At 37.6% G+C, this 23,910-nt stretch overlaps 1 protein-coding gene across 2 annotated transcripts in view; it reads left to right on the top strand.

The window, feature by feature from the left end:
- Positions 1-12,292, top strand: part of LOC121388439 (protein arginine N-methyltransferase 7-like) — a 43,469-nt gene extending 31,177 nt beyond the window's left edge. For both annotated transcript variants that reach the window (XM_041519757.1, XM_041519758.1), the window contains exons 9-14: positions 104-230; positions 700-783; positions 5,389-5,526; positions 6,511-6,747; positions 9,790-9,947; positions 11,355-12,292. In XM_041519757.1, the coding sequence (XP_041375691.1) occupies positions 104-230; positions 700-783; positions 5,389-5,526; positions 6,511-6,747; positions 9,790-9,947; positions 11,355-11,598 (988 nt within the window). In that variant the 3' untranslated portion in view covers positions 11,599-12,292. The remainder of the gene's footprint in view (positions 1-103; positions 231-699; positions 784-5,388; positions 5,527-6,510; positions 6,748-9,789; positions 9,948-11,354) is intronic.
- The last annotated feature ends 11,618 nt before the right edge of the window (positions 12,293-23,910 follow it).

Here is a 23,910-nt window from a genome sequence, read left to right as displayed (position 1 = left end):
AACTCAGTGAACTCAGAAATCAATGTGCTCTAGTGGTGTCATTAAACAAAGAAACATTTATTAACACGTATATTTTTAGATGATGATTTTTCTTCTATTACAGACAGAGTGCACCTGTGTTAGAACACCCTGTGTGTACGTGTGGCTTACATGTAGCCATTAGTCGAACACGGTTAGGGATGATGGGAGATGATCGTCGAATGGAAACATGGTGTAAAATACTCAAAAAGGTCTACAATGTATTTCTTGTCCTAACAATGTTTTAATATCAAACGTACCGGGGTATCACCCAGAAGGACTGTGAATTTTGGCAGATATTTTAAAAATGAAAATTAGGCACAAATGTAGCTGAATAAGGAAGCATAATCTTTCAAATTGGTTGAAATAAACTGTAGCTGACACATCATGAAAATATCCCTTATGTGCCAATGCTTAAACTGTACAGCATTTTCCCGTTATTTAGTGGAATCTTTTAAACGGCCTATCATCTTCCCTTCGTCATGTCGCTACATGTATGTTTGTTTGTACATCCTTCATCTGTATGTCCATTTAATTGAACATTGCTAATTTATCCACTAGTAGTAATCCAATCTCATTATTGTTTGGTGTAGTGGCTGTACCGAGTGAATTTTTAAACCCGGAGTAACAGAGTAGTACCTCTATTTGACTCATGTCATTTTTACAATGTTTGTTTTTCAGCATATAACTGATTCATCGGTGTGTGTGTCTGTTGGTGATGGATGTTTGTTGCCTCTCTTAGCTGCAAAACTTGGAGCTAAGCAGGTTTGTTTGTGATTAAATGTTTGTAGTTGCTTTGTTATTCTTATTATTATCATAAGGACTCCCTGTTTGCAAATCTTTAGAGCACGCCACCAACCAAGTGAGCCCTGTCGTATGTCTGCAATAAAACAGAAGATGCACTAAAGGTTTTGCATGAAACCATGAAAAGGATTGCTATTCAAGACTGTGGTTTCCCATGATTTTGATATATATATATATGTTGACTGTGTCATTTCGAAGAGTCAGTGTAATTTGTCCAAGCTAGAGAGTCCTATATGATTTGTTCGAGCCTTGGGCTCCCGGACTCTCCTCAAAACCACACACTGTCCATAAATACTTCAAACACTGAACTGCATGGTAGTTCAATTTTAATGTAATGTAAAATATGATTGGTAGATAAAATAAAATATTAGCATCAATACTTTTATCAGATTTGATGAATTTTCACCAGTTGATGTCAGAGTTTACACTGTAAACCAGAGTTCGACAAATCCGCTAGCCTGACGCCCGTGGCTAGTGGTTTTTAAATTCGGGCTAGTGAGAAACGCAAAACCACTAGACCTGCGGGCAAGTGGTTTCCACCCCCCTCCTTATTGTTCGATCGTGTGGTTTTTTTCTTTCTTTTTCTCTTGGCTGAAATTTTGTTTAATAACTTTGATTGTGACGTTTGTCATCGAATAATATCAACAACGCAATCAGTATATAATAATAATCCACTTGAACTAGGTCTGCAAACTGCAGTAACATGCTATCTCTACATCGTCACAGTTGCAGCATGCATTGTTTACTTTTCCCTTTCAAGTTTCTGGCACAGGAAATAAGTCTAATGACATGCGTGTTTTGATTGGTTGGACACGTCACGTGGTAGTTAATCTCGCACATATGTTTTAGGCTAAGAACTTGGAAATCACCAATCGTGACAACAGGTTAATCTCAATCAAGTAAACCCCAGTCATGCTTTGAATTTCAGTGTTTGTTTTATTTACCTGTTGTTTTCTAATTTAACACTTCGCTGACATGTGGTTATCGGCAATCGGGAAAACAATTTACTTTAATGGTAACCACACATGCAATGACTCTGCTTGGCCTATTACGTGTAGCGGCCTGGATAATGCGTCACAGCTGCCAATACAAGATGATTCCTTTTTTGTTCATCAATTAACAACGGATTAGATGTCACCGTTATATTCTTTTGATATCGGTCTGACACAGGATAATGCCCTGTCTTTGAGCAATTGACATCGCCGTTCCTGGCGACATAAATAGTAGGGCCCTAAATATATAACCCACTACCGAATACACTGAACTATCTATTACCGTGTGTCACACTGTCGTACCCTCATTTAAATTTAATTATTTTGATAGTGGGTTTAGATATCAACCATGAGTTTGCTAAATGATGTTTTCCCGGGGGGAGGGCAAAAGCGAAAACGGAACAATGACGATGGATCACACTTGACAAAAAACCAAACATACAACACGACAAAAAACTGAAAGTTACAACATGATTTAAGTGTTGGTTTTATTTTACTGTTATACTCGTAAATGTGTAATGTTACAAAAAATTATATAAAAATCCAGTTATAATTGATCAGGAATTTGGGCTAGTGCTTCATCTTGGTGGGCTAGTGATTTTCACAAACCCACTAGCCCTGTGGCTAGTGACTTTTCAAAATATTTGTCATACTCTGTGTAAACTGATCAAGTAAAGAGGAAGTTGACGTTTTGTCATAAATGTATAGCTTTGAAGTATAGTGGGATGTAGCTCAGTGGTATAGTTGTTGTCTGACGTGTGATGGGTCACTGAATTGATCACCTTCAGAGAACTCTGATTGGAAGTGTGATGGGTCACTGAATTGATAACCTTCAGTGAACTCTGATTGGAAGTGTGATGGTTCACTGAATTGATCACCTTCAGAGAACTCAGATTGGAAGTGTGATGGGTCACTGAATTGATCACCTTCAGTGAACTCAGATTGAAGTGTGATGGGTCACTGAATTGATCACCTTCAGTGAACTCAGATTGGAAGTGTGATGGGTCCCTGAATTGATCACCTTCAGTGAACTCTGATTGGAAGTGTGATGGGTCACTGGATTGATCACCTTCAGTGAACTCTGATTGGAAGTGTGATGGTTCACTGGATTGATCACCTTCAGTGAACTCTGATTGGAAGTGTGATGGTTCACTGGATTGATCACCTTCGGTGAACTCTGATTGGAAGTGTGATGGTTCACTGGATTGATCACCTTCAGAGAACTCAGATTAAAGTGTGATGGTTCACTGGATTGATCACCTTCAGTCAACTCAAATTGAAGTGTGATGGGTCACTGGATTGATCACCTTCAGTGAACTCAGATTGGAAGTGTGATGGGTCAGTGCATTGATCACCTTCAGTGAACTCAGATTGGAAGTGTGATGGTTCAGTAGATTGATCACCTTCAGTGAACTCAGATTGGAAGTGTGATGGTTCAGTAGATTGATCACCTTCAGTGAACTCAGATTGGAAGTGTGATGGTTCAGTAGATTGATCACCTTCAATGAACTCAGATTGGAAGTGTGATGGTTCACTGGATTGATCACCTTCAGTGAACTCTTAATTGAAGTGTGATGGTTCAGTAGATTGATCACCTTCAGTAAACTCAGATTGGAAGTGTGATGGTTCAGTAGATTGATCACCTTCATTGAACTCAGATTGGAAGTGTGATGGTTCACTGGATTGATCACCTTCAGTAAACTCTAATTGAAGTGTGATATGTCTGTGGATTGATCACCTTCTGTGAACTGGGATTGAAGTGTGATAAGCCAAGTATTGAAAAAACACACCATATTAAACTTTTATTTTTCGCTCAGTCATGCTACGTTTTCGACATATTGTTATGAAAAGTGATAAATGTTGACTACAACTTGTATTCATCTTTTCACTGTTGTTTTAAATTCCATTGTAAATCAAAACAAGTTGTTAGGGTATGGAACTAATAGTAAATATACTTAGTGTGAACAACAATCAGTAACAGTAAATATACTTAATGTGAGCAACAATCAGTAACAGTAAATATACTTAATGTGAGCAACAATCAGTAACAGTAAATATACTTAATGTGAGCAACAATCAGTAACAGTAAATATACTTAGTGTGAGCAACAATCAATAACAGTAAATATACTTAGTGTGAGCAACAAACAGTAAATATACTTAGTGTGAGCAACAATCAATAACAGTAAATATACTTAGTGTGAGCAACAATCAATAACAGTAAATATACTTAGTGTGAGCAACAATCAGTAACAGTAAATATACTTAGTGTGAGCAACAATCAATAACAGTAAATATACTTAGTGTGAGCAACAAACAGTAAATATACTTAGTGTGAGCAACAATCAATAACAGTAAATATACTTAGTGTGAGCAACAATCAGTAACAGTAAATATACTTAATGTGAGCAACAATCAGTAACAGTAAATATACTTAGTGTGAGCAACAATAAATAACAGTAAATATACTTAGTGTGAGCAACAAACAGTAAATATACTTAGTGTGAGCAACAATCAATAACAGTAAATATACTTAGTGTGAGCAACAATCAATAACAGTAAATATACTTAGTGTGAGCAAAAGTGCATAATAACTCATGGATTGTTTTCTTTCCCTTGACCAGAATACATTTCTTTCAAGTTTTTTTCCCCCATGTATGTTAATTATTAGTCCCCGACTGGTCCAACCGAAGTGAACTGTGGGTTTTGTTCTTGTTCTTCTGTCTGTCCCACATGTAGTTTTCTGATCGATTTACCCAAGAGTTATGGCCCTTGATATTGAGCTGAAATATTGTATATAGCTTTGTCATGTACTGTTACAGATCATGTTCTTCAAAGTGTTATGGCCTTTAAACTTAGGAGATACGAAAACATGTTTTCGATTCCCTTTTTTTCACAATGCCTCAAGATATTGTGTATAGCTTTATCAAATATCATTAAAAATCATGGTTGACTTTCATGGTGATTTACCAATTTTGCACAGAGTTATGGCCCATAAACTCAGGAGATATAAAAATGTATTGGGCTTGATAGGGGACATGTATTGCTTTAGCAGTACTCTGAGGATGCTTGTTACTTTCTATTCACATAAAACAGTGCTTTCACTTTAACAGATGAACATATAATTCTTTTATGTTTATTTTAGGGGGTTTTGGCTCTCTTTTTTTCCATTTGTTATTTTATTCTTTGCATTAATAACTTGCGCGCCTTAATTTCATCATGGACTGTATCTTTCTAATGGGTGGGGCCTAGTCCAGTGGTAAAGCACTTGCTTGCTGCACGGTCAGTTTAGAATTGATCCCTGTCAGTGGGCTCATTGGGCTATTTCTCAGTCCAACCAGTGCACCACGACTGGTACATCAAAGGCCGTGGTATGTGCTGTCCTGTCTATGGGATGGTGCATATAAAAGATCCCTTGCTGCTAATTGAAAAGAGTAGGCCATGAAGTGGCGACAGCGGGTTCCCTCCCTCAATATCTGTGTTGTCCTTAATAATATGTCCGATGCCATATAACCGAAAATAAAATGTATTGAGTGTGTCGTTAAATAAAAGATTTCCTTCCTTCCTTCCTTTAGGTGTTTGCAGTGGAGCGAAACATATCTACTAGTCGAGTTGTCTCAGCGTTTATTCACCACAACGGTCTGGAAAAGCGGGTTAAGTTGTTACGGAAACCAGTTGAAGATATCACCGAGGACGATCTCGATGGACTCAAGGTTAATCCATCCATCCATCGATTTCCTTATAGCTAGCCATCCATTCATTTGTCAATCTATCCATTTGTTTCCTTTACAACCATTCATCCATCCATCTCTATATTTTCTGACAGCCATCCATTCATCCATCCATCTTTCTCTATATCTTCTGACAACAACATCCATCTATTCATCCTTCCATTTTCTGACAGATCATCCATCCGGTTTTTGCCATCCATCCGTTCGTCTGTCCGTCTTTCCATCCATCCATCCATCCATCTCTATATTTTCTGACAGCCATCCATTTGTCTACCTTGGACATTTTGTGAGTCGAATATCTCATTTAATGACACAAACTAACTTATATAGACTTGATCCTGTATGTGGGGGCGGAACGTAGCTCAGTGGTAAAGCGTTCGCTTGATGTGCGGACGGTTTAGGATCAATCCCTGTCGGTGGCCCCATTGGGCTATTTCTCGTTCCAGCCAGTGCTCCACAACTGGTGGAACAAAGGCTGTGGTATGTTATATCCTATCTGTGGGATGGTACATTTAAAAGATCCCTTGCTGCTAATCGAAAAGCGTAGCCCATGAAGTGGTGACATCGGGTTTTCTCTCTATATCTGTGTGGTCTTTAACCGTAAATAAAATGTGTTGAGTGCGTCATTAAATAAAACATTTCTTCCTTCCTGATCCTGTATGTAATAATTATAGGATATTAAACGAGCTTCCATTTAAAGCTCGTGACAAATGAAAATTATTTCACTCGGGACATAAACATGATACAAAATGGTATTCTATTTATTACCCAGAATCGATTTTAATTTATGCCACTCATCTCATTTTGTTGACATTCCTGTACGGTTGTAGTGTGCTAATTGATGACGTCATCGTGTGACATCATAATTGTTACATCCCACTTGGCATTCTAGTGGGACTATCACTTTGATATGTACTAAGATATTTGTAACCATATGGGTAATAATTGTTATTTTTATCTCTCTAGATCGACCTAGTAATGAGCGAGCCCTATTTCACGTCGTCACTTGTTCCATGGCACAACCTGTACTACCACTACGCTGTGGGCCACCTCGCCCCACTGATGTCCTCCTCGGTGACAGTGCTGCCAGTGTCGATGACCATCAAGGCTGTTGGGATGCAGTTCTCGGACTTGTGGAAGATCCGTGCCCCTGTCGGAAACTGCGAGGGATTTGATCTCCACATCTTTGATCAGTTAATACAAGTAAGAACGAAAGGTCAAATTTACAAAAGGAATTTATGCCTCAAAGTTTCCTAAATTTATATTTAATAATTTATTTTGATATATTAACCTGGATACTGCAGGCGAGATATCTCGCCCAAAGTCACACAAGTCAACATACTGTGCACTGTATACAGTGCATTCCCCAATTCATATTTCCCGCCGTTTTGCACATGGCACTCGCCAGAAATAATAATAGACCAACAGGAAATAGATTAATTAACGGTATGGCAGATTTAGTTTTTCAATGGAAAATACCTGGGAATGAGTTAAAAAAGTGGTTTTCGGCAAGTATTTTCGCTTCACAACAATGGCGGAATATCGTGGTCATTTTCAGGAATCGATAGATTGTAACAGCTAGTTTGATAATAAATTTGACCATTTTGCCAACAACGAAAAGTATTGGGATATGAATAGTTTATTTTCAAAAATAAATTCTGGTCAGAAAAACAAAGTTATTGGGAATTAATGGACATAAATACTGGCCATCTTGCCACAAATGCCTGTAAGTAAAAACGACTTTTTAAATTTTTTGCCTAATTTTAATGAACATTAACTGAATCTAAAATATAAAAATTAGGAAAACCCACGAAAAATAATACTTACTGATTAAAATATAAACTTCAAAATTAGCAGAACATTTTTGAGAATATTCCGGTGAACATGACAGATGTGCAGTTCTAATAGTCTTTCCTAAATTCATGTGTATTCTAACCCACAGTATAATGAAAAGTGAATCGGTTAGTGCAAACTGATTGTTATAGCCCTTCCTAAATTCATGTGTATTCTAACCCACAGTATAATGAAAAGTGAATCGGTTAGTGCAAACTGATTGTTATAGTCCTTCCTAAATTCATGTGTATTCTAACCCACAGTATAATGAAAAGTGAATCGGTTAGTGCAAACTGATTGTTATAGTCTCCTAAATTCATGTGTATTCTAACCTACAGTATAATGAAAAGTGAATCGGTTAGTGCAAACTGATCGTTATAGTCTCCTAAATTCATGTGTATTCTAACCTACAGTATAATGAAAAGTGAATTGGTTAGTGCAAACTGATTGTTATAGTCCTTCCTAAATTCATGTGTATTCTAACCTACAGTATAATGAAAAGTGAATTGGTTAGTGCAAACTGATTGTTATAGTCTCCTAAATTCATGTGTATTCTAACCCACAGTATAATGAAAAGTGAATCGGTTAGTGCAAACCGATTGTTATAGTCCTTCCTAAATTCATATGTATTCTAACCTAAAGTTTAATCAAAAGTTAATTGGTTAGTGCAAGCCAGTTATTATAGTTCTTCCTAAATTTCATCTCCATCTGTCCCACATATAGTTTTATGGATATTTTTTTCACATTGCCTTGTGATATTGAGACAAAAATTTGTATGTAGCTTTATCATGTTCTGTTACAGATAACTTTGACTTTCATGTAGATTTACCCATTTTTGACCGTATTTATTATGTACTGTTACAGATAACTTTGACTTTCATGTAGATTTACCCATTTTTGACCGTATTTATTATGTACTGTTACGGATTAAGTTTGACTTTCATGTAGATTTACCAATTTTTGACCGTATTTATTATGTACTGTTACAGATTAAGTTTGACTTTCATGTAGATTTACCCATTTTTGACCGTATTTATTATGTACTGTTACGGATTAACTTTGACTTTCATGTAGATTTACCCATTTTTGACCGTATTTATTTTGTACTGTTACGGATTAACTTGACTTTCATGTAGATTTACCCATTTTTGACAGTATTTATTATGTACAGTTACGGATTAAGTTTGACTTTCATGTAGATTTACCCATTTTTGACCGTATTTATTTTGTACTGTTACGGATTAAGTTGACTTTCATGTAGATTTACCCATTTTTGACCGTATTTATTATGTACTGTTACGGATTAACTTTGACTTTCATGTAGATTTACCCATTTTTGACCGTATTTATTATGTACTGTTACGGATTAACTTTGACTTTCATGTAGATTTACCCATTTTTGACCATATTTATTATGTACTGTTACGGATTAACTTTGACTTTCATGTAGATTTACCCATTTTTGACCGTATTTATTTTGTACTGTTACGGATTAACTTGACTTTCATGTAGATTTACCCATTTTTGACAGTATTTATTATGTACTGTTACGGATTAACTTTGACTTTCATGTAGATTTACCCATTTTTGACCGTATTTATTTTGTACTGTTACGGATTAACTTGACTTTCATGTAGATTTACCCATTTTTGACAGTATTTATTATGTACTGTTACGGATTAAGTTTGACTTTCATGTAGATTTACCCATTTTTGACCGTATTTATTTTGTACTGTTACGGATTAAGTTGACTTTCATGTAGATTTACCCATTTTTGACCGTATTTATTATGTACTGTTACGGATTAAGTTTGACTTTCATGTAGATTTACCCATTTTTGACGTATTTATTTTGTACTGTTACGGATTAAGTTGACTTTCATGTAGATTTACCCATTTTTGACCGTATTTATTATGTACTGTTACAGATTAAGTTTGACTTTCATGTAGATTTACCCATTTTTGACCGTATTTATTATGTACTGTTACGGATTAAGTTTGACTTTCATGTAGATTTACCCATTTTTGACCGTATTTATTATGTACCGTTACGGATTAAGTTTGACTTTCATGGCGATTTATCCATTTTTGACCGTATATATTGTGTACCGTTACTGATTAAGTTTGACTTTCATGGCGATTTACCCATTTTTGACAGTATTTATTATGTACTGTTACGGATTAAGTTTGACTTTCATGGCGATTTACCCATTTCTGACCGTATATATTGTGTACTGTTACGGATTAAGTTTGACTTTCATGGCGATTTACCCATTTTCCCCAGAGTTATGGCCCTTGAACTTAGGAGATCCAAAAAAAAATGTTGTGCCCAGTAGGGGACATGTATTGCTTTAGCAGTACTCTCAGAATGCTTAGTTTTTTTTTTATTATTATAATTTGTTTCCTTTTTCAGAATTCTCGACAAGTCTCTGATGTTTCTGTTGAACCACAACCGTTGTGGGAATATCCTGGGAAACCACTCACTCAGGAAAGGGAGATAATCAGTTTTGATTTTACAAATAACTCCAGGATAGCAAGTGAAGAAAAAACAGTTACATTGACAGTGAACAGGTAAGAAAAGAAAATCAAACTTTTCAACATGATTTATTCCAAGCTTTATGGTAGACAGAATACTAGTCTTAGACATTTGGTGAATTTTGTTTGAAAACATTTAACCCAGTTCACTTTTTATTAGTCGAAACCAGGATAACAAAATATATTGTAGTTAAATATAATTTAACTAGCCAAAAGCTCCAGTGATCTATTCTGATCCATTGTCATCCGTCATGCATCGAATACTTTAAACTGTTCACATTTTGTTTTTTCTTCTCCAAAACCAATTACAACTAAATGTTTTGGAAAGCTTCCTTGGCACATGGAGAAACATTTGTGAATATTATCATTTCGACCCTCAGGAGGCCTGTGGGACAGATCTCAAAAGGGGAAAATTAAGCCAATTTTCAAAAATGTTCCATCTCTACTTTCAGAAATGTAACCGATTGTCTTCGTGTATGTAAAGGAAGAAAATAGGTAGTTTATCTAATTTGTTAAAGTCATTAATATTAGGTCTTCTATCACTAGTCTAAAGGAAGCTTCCTTGACCCATTGAGAAACAAGATCATGAATTTGGTTATTCCAACTCCCGGGACAATGGGTGGTGTGTACTCCATGAGTGTGGTTAAAATGTGTTGAGTGCGTTGTTAAATAAAACAATTCCTTCCTTCTTCCACGAGTGTGGTAGTTGGGGTAAATATTTCACTATTTGCACATTCATACGCTACTTCTCAGTTCAGTTAATGCATTCATACTTTTATAATATCAAGGGTGAATATTTTGCTGAAGCAAAATGCAGGCTCTTCTAAATTTTATAATGTAAATGCTGTTTATAAATGTTTGTGTGAAGTCATATATGTGACGCTGACAGGAATGCGGAAGTAAGTAATGGCAACTGTGCCGAATTATGAATCTTTGTTATCCAGCACCAGTTGTCGTGATGAGTATTCGGAAAATGTGAAATGTGAAAATACTGGTTGGTATTGTTAATAAAACAATAAAATTAAAAAAACATTATTAGGAGCAAAGTTGTAATATACATAAAAACATATATTTTAATCTGCTTGTGCAATAATTATTTCATAAAGTGGATGACTTGAAACAAGATAGTAGTGACCAGGTTTTTGTTAACACTGTTCATTGTGAAAAAATTGATATGTAAATGATTTTTAAAAAGGAAATGCCTTTATTGAATTAGAATGGGGATATCCATTTGTAGACATTAATGCTGGTTGTATAATCGCAAAAATAAATTTTATCTTCTCCACGCCGTGTCGCTGGTAAAACTCAATTTGTGCCTGTAAAACCAGCATTAATGTCCGCAAATGGTTAAATACAACATAGTTATCCCATAATTTACTTTTGAAATCTCCAATTTGATGATTTTAACACTATGAAGTTAATTACAAATGCGAAATATTTCAGTGATGGCACTCTGAATGGTGTTGCTCTGTGGACGGAATACGACATGGGTGAAGATAGTGTGAAGATTTCCACCGGCCCCACATCCGACCTCGTTGCAAACGAGTTTGTCAGATGGGACTGTCACACTCGACAGGGTGTACACCTGCTACCTCAACCAAAGCACGTTCGACCAGGCGTGGAGTTAACCACCACTCTCTCGTTCAATGAAAACACTGGAGACTGTGCTTTTACATTTCACTTGTGAATGGTCATATCAAGAATTAATTCAATTATTCTTTTTATTATAATTTTTTTCTTTTTTCTTGATGGGTTACCATTTTAACTGCTGAATTTAATGTACAGGATTAGCATTAGGAGTAAGTTGTCAAAAACTTGAATCGGGCATTATTTGTCATGGTCATTTGAAAAGATTCCCATTACATTTTTATAAAATATTTTATAGCAGGGCTACCTCTGGCACTCGCCAAATTTGTCAGTTGTGAATTTTAAAAATAACAGGCAATGGTTATTTTAATTTGGAGAAATAGTTTCATGTAATAATGGATATTTTGTTAGAAAATTACTGGTTTCTGCAATTTGTCAAGTTTAAATAGATAATTTGACAAAATGTTCTGCTCTCCCAGAGCTAGCCTTGTATAGGATGGACTTTGTTATATACTGTTCTAAGTATGTTGGAGATATTTGAATTATACTAAGAATAAATATTAATACTGTATAAAGAGATACGAGTTGCATGTCAGGTTGTTCTTGAAATGTATAATATATACAATTAATTTCTTATACAAAATGGAACACATCATTGTGTGCTTCATGAACCTGTTTTATTATGTGCATAATTGTTTTATTAAGTTTCTAAGTGATTGTTTTTTCATTTAGCATTTTGGCAGCATATAGTAAATACTGTTTTTGTGCAATAAAATAATGGCCAAAAAAACAAATAGTTGAATGTTTTTATTTGTACAAAGCTGTGGGTGTCTGGGGCCATTGCCAGCCCAGTGATAAATTGGTAGGAAAGCATTTAGTGTAGAGAATTACAGAAGACAAAAACGGTTTCCACCACAGACACAAGAAGACCTGACATAGCACAGTATTTGATTTAACTCGGTCAGTTGAGTGCTTGTGTTGCAGGATCGAACCACCTCGGTGGATCCATTAACCTCTGATTTAGGCTTTTTCTCGTTCCAGCCAGTGCACCATAGCAAGTCAGAGGCCCTGGTATGTGCTTTTCTGTCGGGGGGGGGGAGGAGTACATGTATAGTCAGAGAAAACCTGCTACATTTTACCATAAACAGCAAGGCATCTTTTATGTCAGAATTACCGAATGTTTGACATCCAGTAGCTGATGATTAATTAATCAATGTGCTCTAGTGGTGTCATCAAACAAAATAAACTAACTTTGATGGCCAGTAATGGAGCACTGCTTAATAGGAAATACATAAATCCCATAATTTCCATCACACCTTGACTTCGAATCTGTCTTCAGTCAGTACATCCATGTTGAATAAAAGTCCTGCATTCTCTGGCATTTAAAACATTCACTTGTCAAGTTTTCGTACTTTACCTTAAATATATGATTGTGAAGTTGGAAGCCAGTCTGATTGATAGTGGGTGCTTGTAAAAAAAAAATCCAATTAGAGCAGTGTTTAAAATGTATAAACCACAAGCAGAATTTTATACATGTTGTAATTAAAATGCCCTTTTTTAACAAGTTTTGGGTTTACTTTTATTTTTCTTGAAAAACAAAATTGCTTTTTCTCTCATTCAAGTAGTGATTTTCCATTGACCGATTTTAACTGAAAATTGATCGGTTGTTCTCTAGCCTACCGTTGTGGTGATCGATTATTTAAATCGATAATCGATTGTCATAGAAACTGGTAACTAACTGCTCCTCCAGTTTTGATGAAGAAATTGATTTAAATATGTTGGGTTTTCATGTGCATATAGAGGGGCGGAACGTAGCCCAGTGGTAAAGCGTTCGCTTCATGCGTGGTCGGTCTGGAATCGATCCCCGTCAGTGGACCCATTGGGCTATTTTTCGTTACAGCCAGTGCTCCACAACTGGTGTGACCACGGCCGTGGTATGTACTATCCTGGGATGGTGCATATAAAAGATATAGCTGCTAATCTGAAAGAGTAGTCCACGAAGTGGCGACAGCGGGTTTCCTTTCTCAATACCTATGTGGTCCTTAAAGGGAGGGTAAACTCAAATAAGAGCCTTATGTGTTGGAAAGATGCATACCTGGACCATCAATACATACTGACACTTTAACAAATAAAAAACGTGTAATTTTAGAGTTAATAAAAAAACATGATTATTCCTGCTAACTGGGGGCAGCCATTTTGTTTTGTTTTTGTGACATCTAGTGGTATAGCTTGGGACGAAGTGACATCAGCTCCATCCAACTCCTCTGAGCACAGTGTAAACAAACTCTCTAATTTACGCTTTTATCAACCTGACTTTTAAAACATAAATGACTTGATAGTATAATAAACTATTTAACTAAATATATTTCAATTTGTATCAACAGAACGAAATGGAGTTTAAAAAATCCAAAGAAAAAAATGTTTATTATTAGGCCTATTGGTATGGTACGTTCGAACAAAAACTACCACTCACGATACCCAAGTGATAATTTTATTTTATTTGGGACTATGTAATTGGTCAGTTTTGTGATTTTTGATGGGAAAGTCTACTTAATAAAGGGTTTTACAGAATTACTTACAGTAATAAAGCAGGACGGCTGATAAGGTCCATTACGATTTGAGTGGTGTTCGCTTGGCTATTAAACAATACCCCGTGATCTTCATAAAAGAGGCACGTCTTTTTAGTGTGTCTAGCCACAGTGTCTGGAGACCGTCTAAATATATACCTGCCAATCAGGAACCACAGCTACAGGCCACGGAAAGAAAAGACCAATTAACCAAGAAAACACTCCCAATTATTATTTCAGTACATGGGTTAATTTATGTACAAAACATAAGAATCCCATATCCATCCACATCGCATGACCCGTTGCATCTCGGAAGAGTGTTTTCACTCCGATGGTTTGGTGTCATCGGATATTCCCTGGATTGACGTAAGCATGTTTCCATGCACGTAACACGACCCATCGCAATCTCAGTTAAACGTTTCCCCTGCACTAAGAGAAACGCCGCCTTTCTAATAAAAAAAAGATGACGTCACACAATTGCTTATCAATTCATGTTCCACAAAGTAGACAAAGATTTATCAAAAGAAATACATATATATATCTGTTGGGTGTTGTGTGTCTATGTGCATGTCCATTCTCTCCCCCCCCCCCCCCCCCCTCCCTCATCCTACTATCTCTGATTATTACTATTATGACAGCATTATTTACATACCACGGCTTTGGTGTCGTGGGGCATCCCGTGGGATTGGGAGAATCCCATGTCGATCAACATCACACAACCCCTTGCATCTCGGAAGAGCGTTTTCACTCCGAGGGTTTCGTGTCGTCGGATATTCCCTGGATTGACGTAAGCATGTTTCCATGCACACAACACAACCCATCGCAATCTCGGTTAAACGTTTCCCCTGTACTAAGAGAAACGCCGCCTTTATAATAAAAAAAAGATGACCTCACACAATTGCTTATCGATTTATCTTCCACAAAGTAAACAAAGATTTATCAAAAGAAAGTCCCTCCCTCCCTCCCCATCTACTATCTCTGATTATTACTATTATGACAGCACTATTTACATACCATGGCTTTGGTGTCGTGGGGCATCCCGTGGGATTGGGAGAATCCCATGTCCATCCACATCGCACGACCCATTGCATCTCGGAAGAGCGTTTTCACTCCGAGGGTTTGGTGTGTCTGTCTGTGTGTCTCTCTCTCTCTCTCTCTCTCTCTCTCTCTCTCTCTCTCTCTCTCTCTCTCTCTCTCTCTCTCTCTCTCTCTCTCTCTCTCTCTCTCTCTCTCTCTCTCTCTCTCTCTCTCTCTCTCTCTCTCTCTCTCTCTGAAATTGTAAATTGTAGAGATTTTATTTGATAGTGCTGAAACTTGGTACTATAAGATAACATAAATAGTTCTATACTTTGTAAAAATATTATCTGTGGTACCCAAATTGTTCACGTATACCACTGAGTAATTAAGTTTTTATATTACTTGTCTTCAAGCTGAATTGGATTAAATGTACAAAGACTTTCAGACAACCCTATTCCCAAATAATAGAAATCAGTATGTAAATGCTGAACAGCTGCCAAATAAAATTCCTCTACAGTGGCCACGATTTATTTTTATATTGATTTTTTAATTAGTTTTTTTATAAATCTCAAAATATGTCCGCTATTCTATAGCATATACTGAAATTCTTTAGATAAGGAAATAATTTTTTAGACTGAGGTTGATTTATTTGTTGAATGTTGATGTCACACAGCAAGCGAAGTTCAAGCAGGTTTATATTTTAAAATGGCAACAAACACAAGAATACTGATTATGACTTACCACATTATGTACATCAAACATGTCCTGAATTTATTTATTCTGTGGCTACTAAATAAAATAACAATAAATAAATAATATATAAGTGATTTAAAAATTGTCTGTTCATATTTAATTTATCATATATTTAAAACAAATTGCTACACAAAATTAGTAATCGCTAATTTTCATACAAAATTTTGAGGATTAGTAAAGATTTGATGAATAGACATTTAGCATATTTAATCTTATGGTTGGATATTCGTCTGCTAGTATTTAGAACAATGGAGAACTGTATGTGCAGCATGTTGGCTAAGGCCCTATTGTGAACATAAATTATAAGAGGAAACTGTTTATTTTGTGCATGGAGCAAAATCGAGCTGTGCCGTTACAATTGGAACTTTAATTCTCTGATGCCACCTATGGATTGTGCTTTCGATGAACAGTGCCTTTGATGAACTTAATTTGTCTTAAATAAGCAGTGTTTGTGTGGGGAACATTAAAGGAACATTCCTGAGTTTGCTGCATTGTAAGATGTTTCCAATTAATAAAATATGTCTACGATTAATCTTACATATTAAATATATTTTCTTGTTAAGAATATCAGTGTCTGTATATTCAATGTGTTTCTGGTCGTTTTAATATTTGTAAGAAGCCCAAACTGGATTTTATCTTCAAATAATTTCGTTGGTACGAAAAAATATATTTTAGGAACTATTATGAAAGTTAACCTAGTATAAATATTAGAACGATCAGAAACACGTTTAATATACAGCCACTAATATGTTATGCAGAAAAATATATTTGATCTGTAATTACAATCGTTGAAAGGTTTCTGTCAGTCGATAACATCTTAAAAATGCAGCAAACTCAGGAATGTCCCTTTAATGAATATCTGTGTTAATGTGAAATTCAGCTGTATGTGACATATTTGACACGGATTGTCCAAATTAAGGGGGGGGGGGGGGGGGGGGAGGGCGTGTCATGGCTTTCCAACAACTTTCTGTGACCTGGACTTTTCTCAAGTAATTATAATATTGGACAAAACAGAATATTTCACAGTTATTTAAATATTTACAATTTATATTTATTATGTCATACAATAATGGTGACATGGAAATTCTTAACCATGTATTAACATTTATTGACGGCTGTATTTCTAATCGTAAAGTTGTTGTTCCAGCTATCAGTGGGGCAGTAATGTAATTTAATTATTTCCCAGTACTTTAACCATTTATTTTTATAACAAACTTTATTTCTACAAATGTAATACAAACTTTGTTTTTTCGTCTGGCATGTACATTAATATTGTTATTATTATTAATTGTTATTGTTGTTATAGATGTTGTATGTTTGTTTGGGGTTTTTTTTATCTGTTTGCTGACACCAAGTTGTTTGGTAATTTGCAATAAATTGAACTGAATTGAATTGAATTGAATCACGGTTATTTGACTAGCGGCTCAGATATCGTTTTTTACGTTAAATATTAAAATATTCTATATAATTATTATTAGTAGGATTTAAGAAACAATATAGATTTTTATGTAATCGAAAGATGTATGAGTCACTACCTGACATTGCCGTTTTTACCTTCTCTAGTCAGTTGAAGCTGTGGAAATAGCACATTTTTATTTGCATTTTTTAACTTTAATTATAGAACGATTTCCAGCATGTTGCTATATTAATTAGTTTGTAAACGGACTACGGTTTAGATAATTTAGGATAATATTTAAATATACTAGTGTATAGTAGTTATTAGAAAAATAGTGGTTTCCTTAAATATTAGTTTATTGTATACTACTCAAAAGAATTTAAGGGTCAGACGATATTTTCGACATTATTTTCTGAATGTCAATTATATTAGCTAGACCATAATGTCACGCATGGTATTGTTCCATTTTGACGAAAGTGGGTATAAGCAACCCATAAATGAATTAAAATCCACTGTCATTGACACTGTCGACTAGTTCTAATGGCGAAAACATGCTTACATTTGCACGTAAATTAGGGCGAAAGCGAAAGGTCTGCTAAATGCCCATAACTTGCTTTTTCACAAAGCGCTTCATTTGCACGCTTTGCACGTGTATTCCATGTTCCCAATGCTGAATTTCCGTATAATTGGAGCTTGCGTTCGTGTACGGTGCACACGCCAAATTCGACAATGGTACGACTTCAACTGACTATCGAAGATCGAGGAAGGGCTATTGCTTGGCTTCAGGATGGCAATACGCAAAGAAATGTTGCTCTGAGACTTGGTGTCAGTCAGAGTGCCGTTGGCCGACTGTGGCAACAGTACCAAGCAACGAATTCTGTTCGAAATCGTCCACGTTCGGGAAGACCCCGAGGCACTACAAATAGAGAGGACCGCTACATCACCAATATGGCTCTACGTCAACGCACAACCACTGCACGCCGATTACGTAACAATCTGCGGACTGCGACTAGAACTCGAGTGTCTGATCAAACCATACGCAATCGTCTGAGAGCCAATAATCTACGTTGCCGTCGCCAGGCTGTTCGACCACCACTCCTACCACGTCACAGAACGGCCAGGCGTCACTGGTGCACGCTTCATCTGCGGTGGCAACGTGTTCAGTGGGGTCGAGTGATGTTCACTGATGAGTCCAGGTTTAGTCTCCAGTTCAACGACGGTCGGGTTCGTGTCTACAGACGTCCTGGGGAGCGCTTCGCTGACGTTAACGTTAGACAACGTCACCGGTTCGGTGGTCGCAGCGTCGTGGTGTGGGGCGGCATCTCTATCCACCACAGGACCCCACCTCTATGTGGTGGATGGCAATCTGAATGGAATCCGCTATCTGAATGAGATTATCCGGCCGTTGGTTCTCCCAGGCCTTCAGCAGATTGGCGGCGGGGCAGTTCTGCAGGATGACAATGCCAGACCCCACCACGCCAGGGTGGTAACGGACTTTCTCAGACAACAAGGTATCGCCAGGATGGATTGGCCAGCATATTCGCCTGACTTGGCCCCCAGTAGAGCACGCCTGGGACGAATTAGGCAGGAGAGTTCGAGATAACCATGCCCCTCCGGCCAACCTTCATGATCTGGGTCAACTTCTTATGGCAGAGTGGCAGGCCATTCCCCAAGAGTTCTTCAGACGTCTGATCAACAGCATGAGGCAACGATGTGTCGAGTGTATTCGCGCCAGGGGTGGATTCACACACTATTAAACGAATGTTCTAATGTGTAAAATCCATGTTTGACAACCTTCAACTTTGACAGCATGTCATGTGACTTTCTTGTATACAGTGACGTTTATTTGTGGGTTTTTTGTAAATATGGAACAATAAATAAAAAATTTGGTGTAGTTTACATCATCAATCTAATACACTCTGAAACTTATTTGGTTATAAATGTTTGACCCTTAAATTCTTTTGAGTAGTATATTTATTACTTACTATTTTCCGGCATTTACGACTTAGTGCTATTTTTAACTTGACATTTTTTGCCATATATGGTGTGCGCTATTATAATGTTAACTTCTTTGACATATTCGACGGATCATTATTTTTATTGTGACCTTTATTACTCTATTATTATTGTCATTAATTTCACAGCACTATTTACATACCATGGCTTTGGTGTCGTGGGACATTGCCTGGGATTGGGGGAAGCCCGTGTCCATCTACATCGCACGACCCATTGCATCTCTCTCTCTCTCTCTCTCTCTCTCTCTCTCTCTCTCCAGTAAGCGTAACGCCGCCCATATATATATATATATATATATATATATACTCTTCAAAAAAAGAAACGCAAAAGGGTACAAATGGGTTATAACTCCGATTTTATGTTTCCTACCGGTTCATGCTTTGTGAATATAAGGTCATTGCATGTCCCAAACACATTCCCACGGTTACATTCGATAAAACGCAGCTACTGTACAATAAAGTTCCAAAATGTGAATATTCGCAAAAACGCAGCCACGTGAAAACCATGTCACCACTGCACGTGCGTTGTCTGCACGTGCAACATGAACACCGACAGTATAAAAGTGCAGGGTGTTCGCTTGCCTGGCCTCTGTATCTGGCCGACAGTTGACAATCCAGGACATGCCACGTCTCAGTGAACCGCAGAGAAACAATGCCATCGGCCGACTAGACTCAGGCGAATCCAGAACGGCCGTTGCCAGGGCATTCCATGTGTCCCCAAGCACCATCTCCAGACTGTGGGACCGTTACCAGCAACATGGATCAACACGTGACCTCCCTAGATCCGGTCGACCACGGGTCACTACCCCCGGGCAGGACCGCTACATCCGGGTACGCCACCTTCGGGAACGATTGACTACTGCCACCTCCACAGCCGCAGCAATACCAGGTTTGCGCAGGATATCCGACCAGACCGTACGGAACCGCCTACGTGAGGTAGGAATTCGTGCCAGCCGTCCAGTTCGAGGTGTCATCTTAACACCACAACACCGTCGACTCCGACTGCAGTGGTGCCAGATTCATCGACAATGGCCTCAACAGCGATGGAGACAGGTGTGGTTCAGTGACGAGTCCCGATTTTCTGCTCCGACGTCATGATGGGAAGATGTCGCGTGTATAGGCGTCGTGGTGAACGTTATGCGGCAAACTGCGTGCAGGAAGTGGACAGATTCGGCGGGGGTAGTGTCCATGGTGTGGGCAGCCATCTCACACACTGGCAGAACTGACCTGGTCCACGTGCAGGGCAACCTGAATGCACAGGGCTACATTGACCAGATCCTCCGGCCACACATCGTTCCAGTTATGGCCAACGCCAACGCAGTGTTCCAACATGACAACGCCAGGCCTCACACAGCACACGTCTCACAACGGCTTTCCTACAGAACAACAACATTAATGTCCTTCCTTGGCCATCGATATCACCGGATTTGAACCCAATTGAGCATCTATGGGACGAGTTGGACCGACGCCTCCGACAGCGACAACCACAGCCCCAGACCCTGCCCGAGCTGGCAGCAGCCTTGCAGGCCGAGTGGGCCACCATCCCCCGGGACGTCATCCGTACTCTGGTTGCTTCAATGGGCAGGCGGTGCCAGGCAGTTGTCAACACACGCGGAGGCCACACCCGGTATTGACTCCAGATTACCTTGACCTTGGTGGTGTGTCCTATCACTTACTCACAATGGACTAGAGTGAATTGTGAACAATCCTGCAACATTTGGTAATTATCGGACTCACCATTCAATAATTAAATCAATTCTCCAAATGTTACGACAATGTGGTTTTGCGTTTCTTCTTTTGAAGAGTATATATATATATATATATATATATATATATATATATATATATATATAGATGACGTCATGCAACTGTTTATCGTTTGAACTTTGACCTCCACAAAGTCAAAACAAAGTTAAGAAAAGAAACATTGGGGTTTCCCGTATTTAATCTTACTCGAAATAAAGCCGATGTGCTTAAATTCGGATAACATTTTTCAACAGGAATCTCCCCTAGGTTACGATATCGTGTTTACTATTAAAAATAGAAGAAAAAATACTTTCTACACCTATAGGCCTAACGACAAATTTTTAATGTATAGCCTACTAAAATTAAAGATTCATTATTTTTACATTTAGCTATGATAAAATAATAATAATAATAATAATTTACAAAAACAAACAGATATAATGTTTACATAATTTAATAATAATATGAAAACTTCAATTTGCTGGTAGTCTACTTGCTTCGTCAAGAATCCTCAGCTAATTTAAGCGTCATGAATCCACAAATGGACTGTCCTGATTTTGCTGCCATTGTTTCTAGTTTGAAAATTAGACCTACATACTGAATGAAATTCTTGTTCAGAATATCAGTGTCTGTAGATTTAATTTGTTTCTGAGCATCCTACTGTTTGTAAGTAGCTCAAACTGGATTTCCACTCCCAATAATTTCACGTAGGCCTACGAACACGTGTATAGGCCTACTAGGAAATAAAATGAGGTTGGAACTAGTACAAACACTAGGACGGTCAGAAACACAGTCAATCTATAGTCATTGATACATCATATACATAATTTTTTTTTTTTTAAATGTAATTAGAGTAATTACAAAGTCTCTGTTAGTCAACATATTAACAATGGCAACGAACCCAGGATAGTATTATCAAAATAACCCTATACGAACATTATATTAATAGGCCTAGGCATCGGAAGCAATCACCTTTTCTCTGTCCTTAAAGCCGCACACCCTAGTTCCATCCAGCGAAAATAAATTATAATTTGGTTAATCTACAAACCTGTAACACACTTAGATCACGTTTTTATCAAATGGAGTGAAAAAGCAGGTTTTATATCGATAAATACCATGGGAATCCCCATGTCCCAATTGCTTGAAATAATTTTGAAAGTTAGTATTCTGATGTCGCCGGTAGAAGCACAACAATGCCTACGTCACGACAAATTTCACAGACGTGGGGTGCGTTCGTTTCACCTCTCCTGGACATGTTCCAATTGTTCTGTCCTGGTTGTATCCCCTCTCCAGATATCGTAAGACTTAGCAAAATTATTGGTTTTAAGGGTTTGTAACGTTTTGTATTGAGACACTTACTTGTCTGAACTTTATTGTTACTGAAAATGTTAACGAACTGTGAAGAAAAATCTCACAAATGAACAACAACAAATCGGATGTTGATTGCGCGAACCGTGCACGAGAAAACAATCACCTTTTCTCTGTCCTTAACAATGAAATCGATGTGACTAGAATGCGTGCGTGCATTTCCCCTCCTGAACAAAAAGTCGAATTAATAACTGCCACCTCCCTCATCTGATATTGAAACATATTATTTTGCTTGTGACTAAGGTTGTCATAGAACAATAATTATTATGTACTCGGATACAATCCTAAGTTGCACCTTTCGTCTTTATCATGGTATAATACATTATTTTGTTAACTTAATTTAAGCCCTGGGCCTAATTTCAGACAAAATGTATCTTCTCTAAGGTGATATTTTCCGTATTCCGGGGCTAGGGCATAAATATGAAAAATCCCGGTATGTATATATTTATTAGGTGTTGTGTGAGGGTGTGCATGTGCATACGTGTTGTTTAAAATGTGTTGAGGAAAAGCTAAACAAACATCCCTTTCCGAATCTGTTTCACACAACATATGGGAACGTTTGTGGCCTTTGTCCACGTGACATTGTCTCTTCCCCCCCCCCCCCCCCCCCCCAAATGAATGTTCTGGATCCGCCATTGATTATGACATGCGAAACTGGGTCCGTGGGAGGGGCAATGTTGTGATATGATGTCACTTAATAATAATATTATATTTTTAACACATTAATAGTGGCCATCTTGAAAAATACCCGCATTTTACAATTTTAGCTTTCCGACTATTTTTGGCGTATTTACGTTTTATGTTTATTGTACGAATACACTGTTATGTACGAATACACTGTTATGTAATGTATTCGTGTGATTTTCCACTGTGCTTGTTTTTTTAATGTGACGATGATTCATAGAGAGACAAGTTCATAATGAAGAGGAGCATATCAGGAACAAGAATAATACCAGTCAGTATAAAACAATACCAAATATAGGCCAGCTAACCATAATGCAACAATCATAAGCGTACGTACTCCCATTTTTGTAGGGGGGGGGGGGGGGGGGGGGGGGGGGGGGGGGGGGGGGGGGGGGTAGACTGAATTTTGCCCGAATTAAACAAAAGTGCCCGAATCTGGATTACAACGTTTATTCATATTAGCATTACTGCCAAACAGCTATATAGGGTTGCAAACGAATCGCCACGCGTTTTTACATGGATTACAACTAATATTTTGGGTAGAATAATGAAATTACGTGGTTAAAAGTGTTCAGCCCAGCTCATTTTACCCGATTTTCTCCATTATTTTTGCAAGTGGTTTACACCTACCCATTGAGCCTTTCGGAGCACTCACACAGGGTTTGGAGTCGGTATCTGGATTTAAAATCCCATGCCTCGACTGGGATCCGAACCCAGTACCTACCAGCCTGTAGACCGATGGCCTAACCACGACGCCACCGAGGCCGGTCAGACTCTATTAGAGTCTAGACTCTAAACGTTTTATAATAATCACAGGCCCTGGCCATCCACCTAGAAACAGCTAGTCGTTGGGTGTTGAAATTGTT

This window comes from Gigantopelta aegis, chromosome 14, assembly GCF_016097555.1.
Source record: "Gigantopelta aegis isolate Gae_Host chromosome 14, Gae_host_genome, whole genome shotgun sequence".
NCBI classification, from domain to species: Eukaryota; Metazoa; Mollusca; class Gastropoda; order Neomphalida; family Peltospiridae; genus Gigantopelta; species Gigantopelta aegis.
The sequence above is the reverse complement of the archived record's forward strand: the minus strand, read 5'-3'. Positions and strand labels throughout refer to the sequence as shown.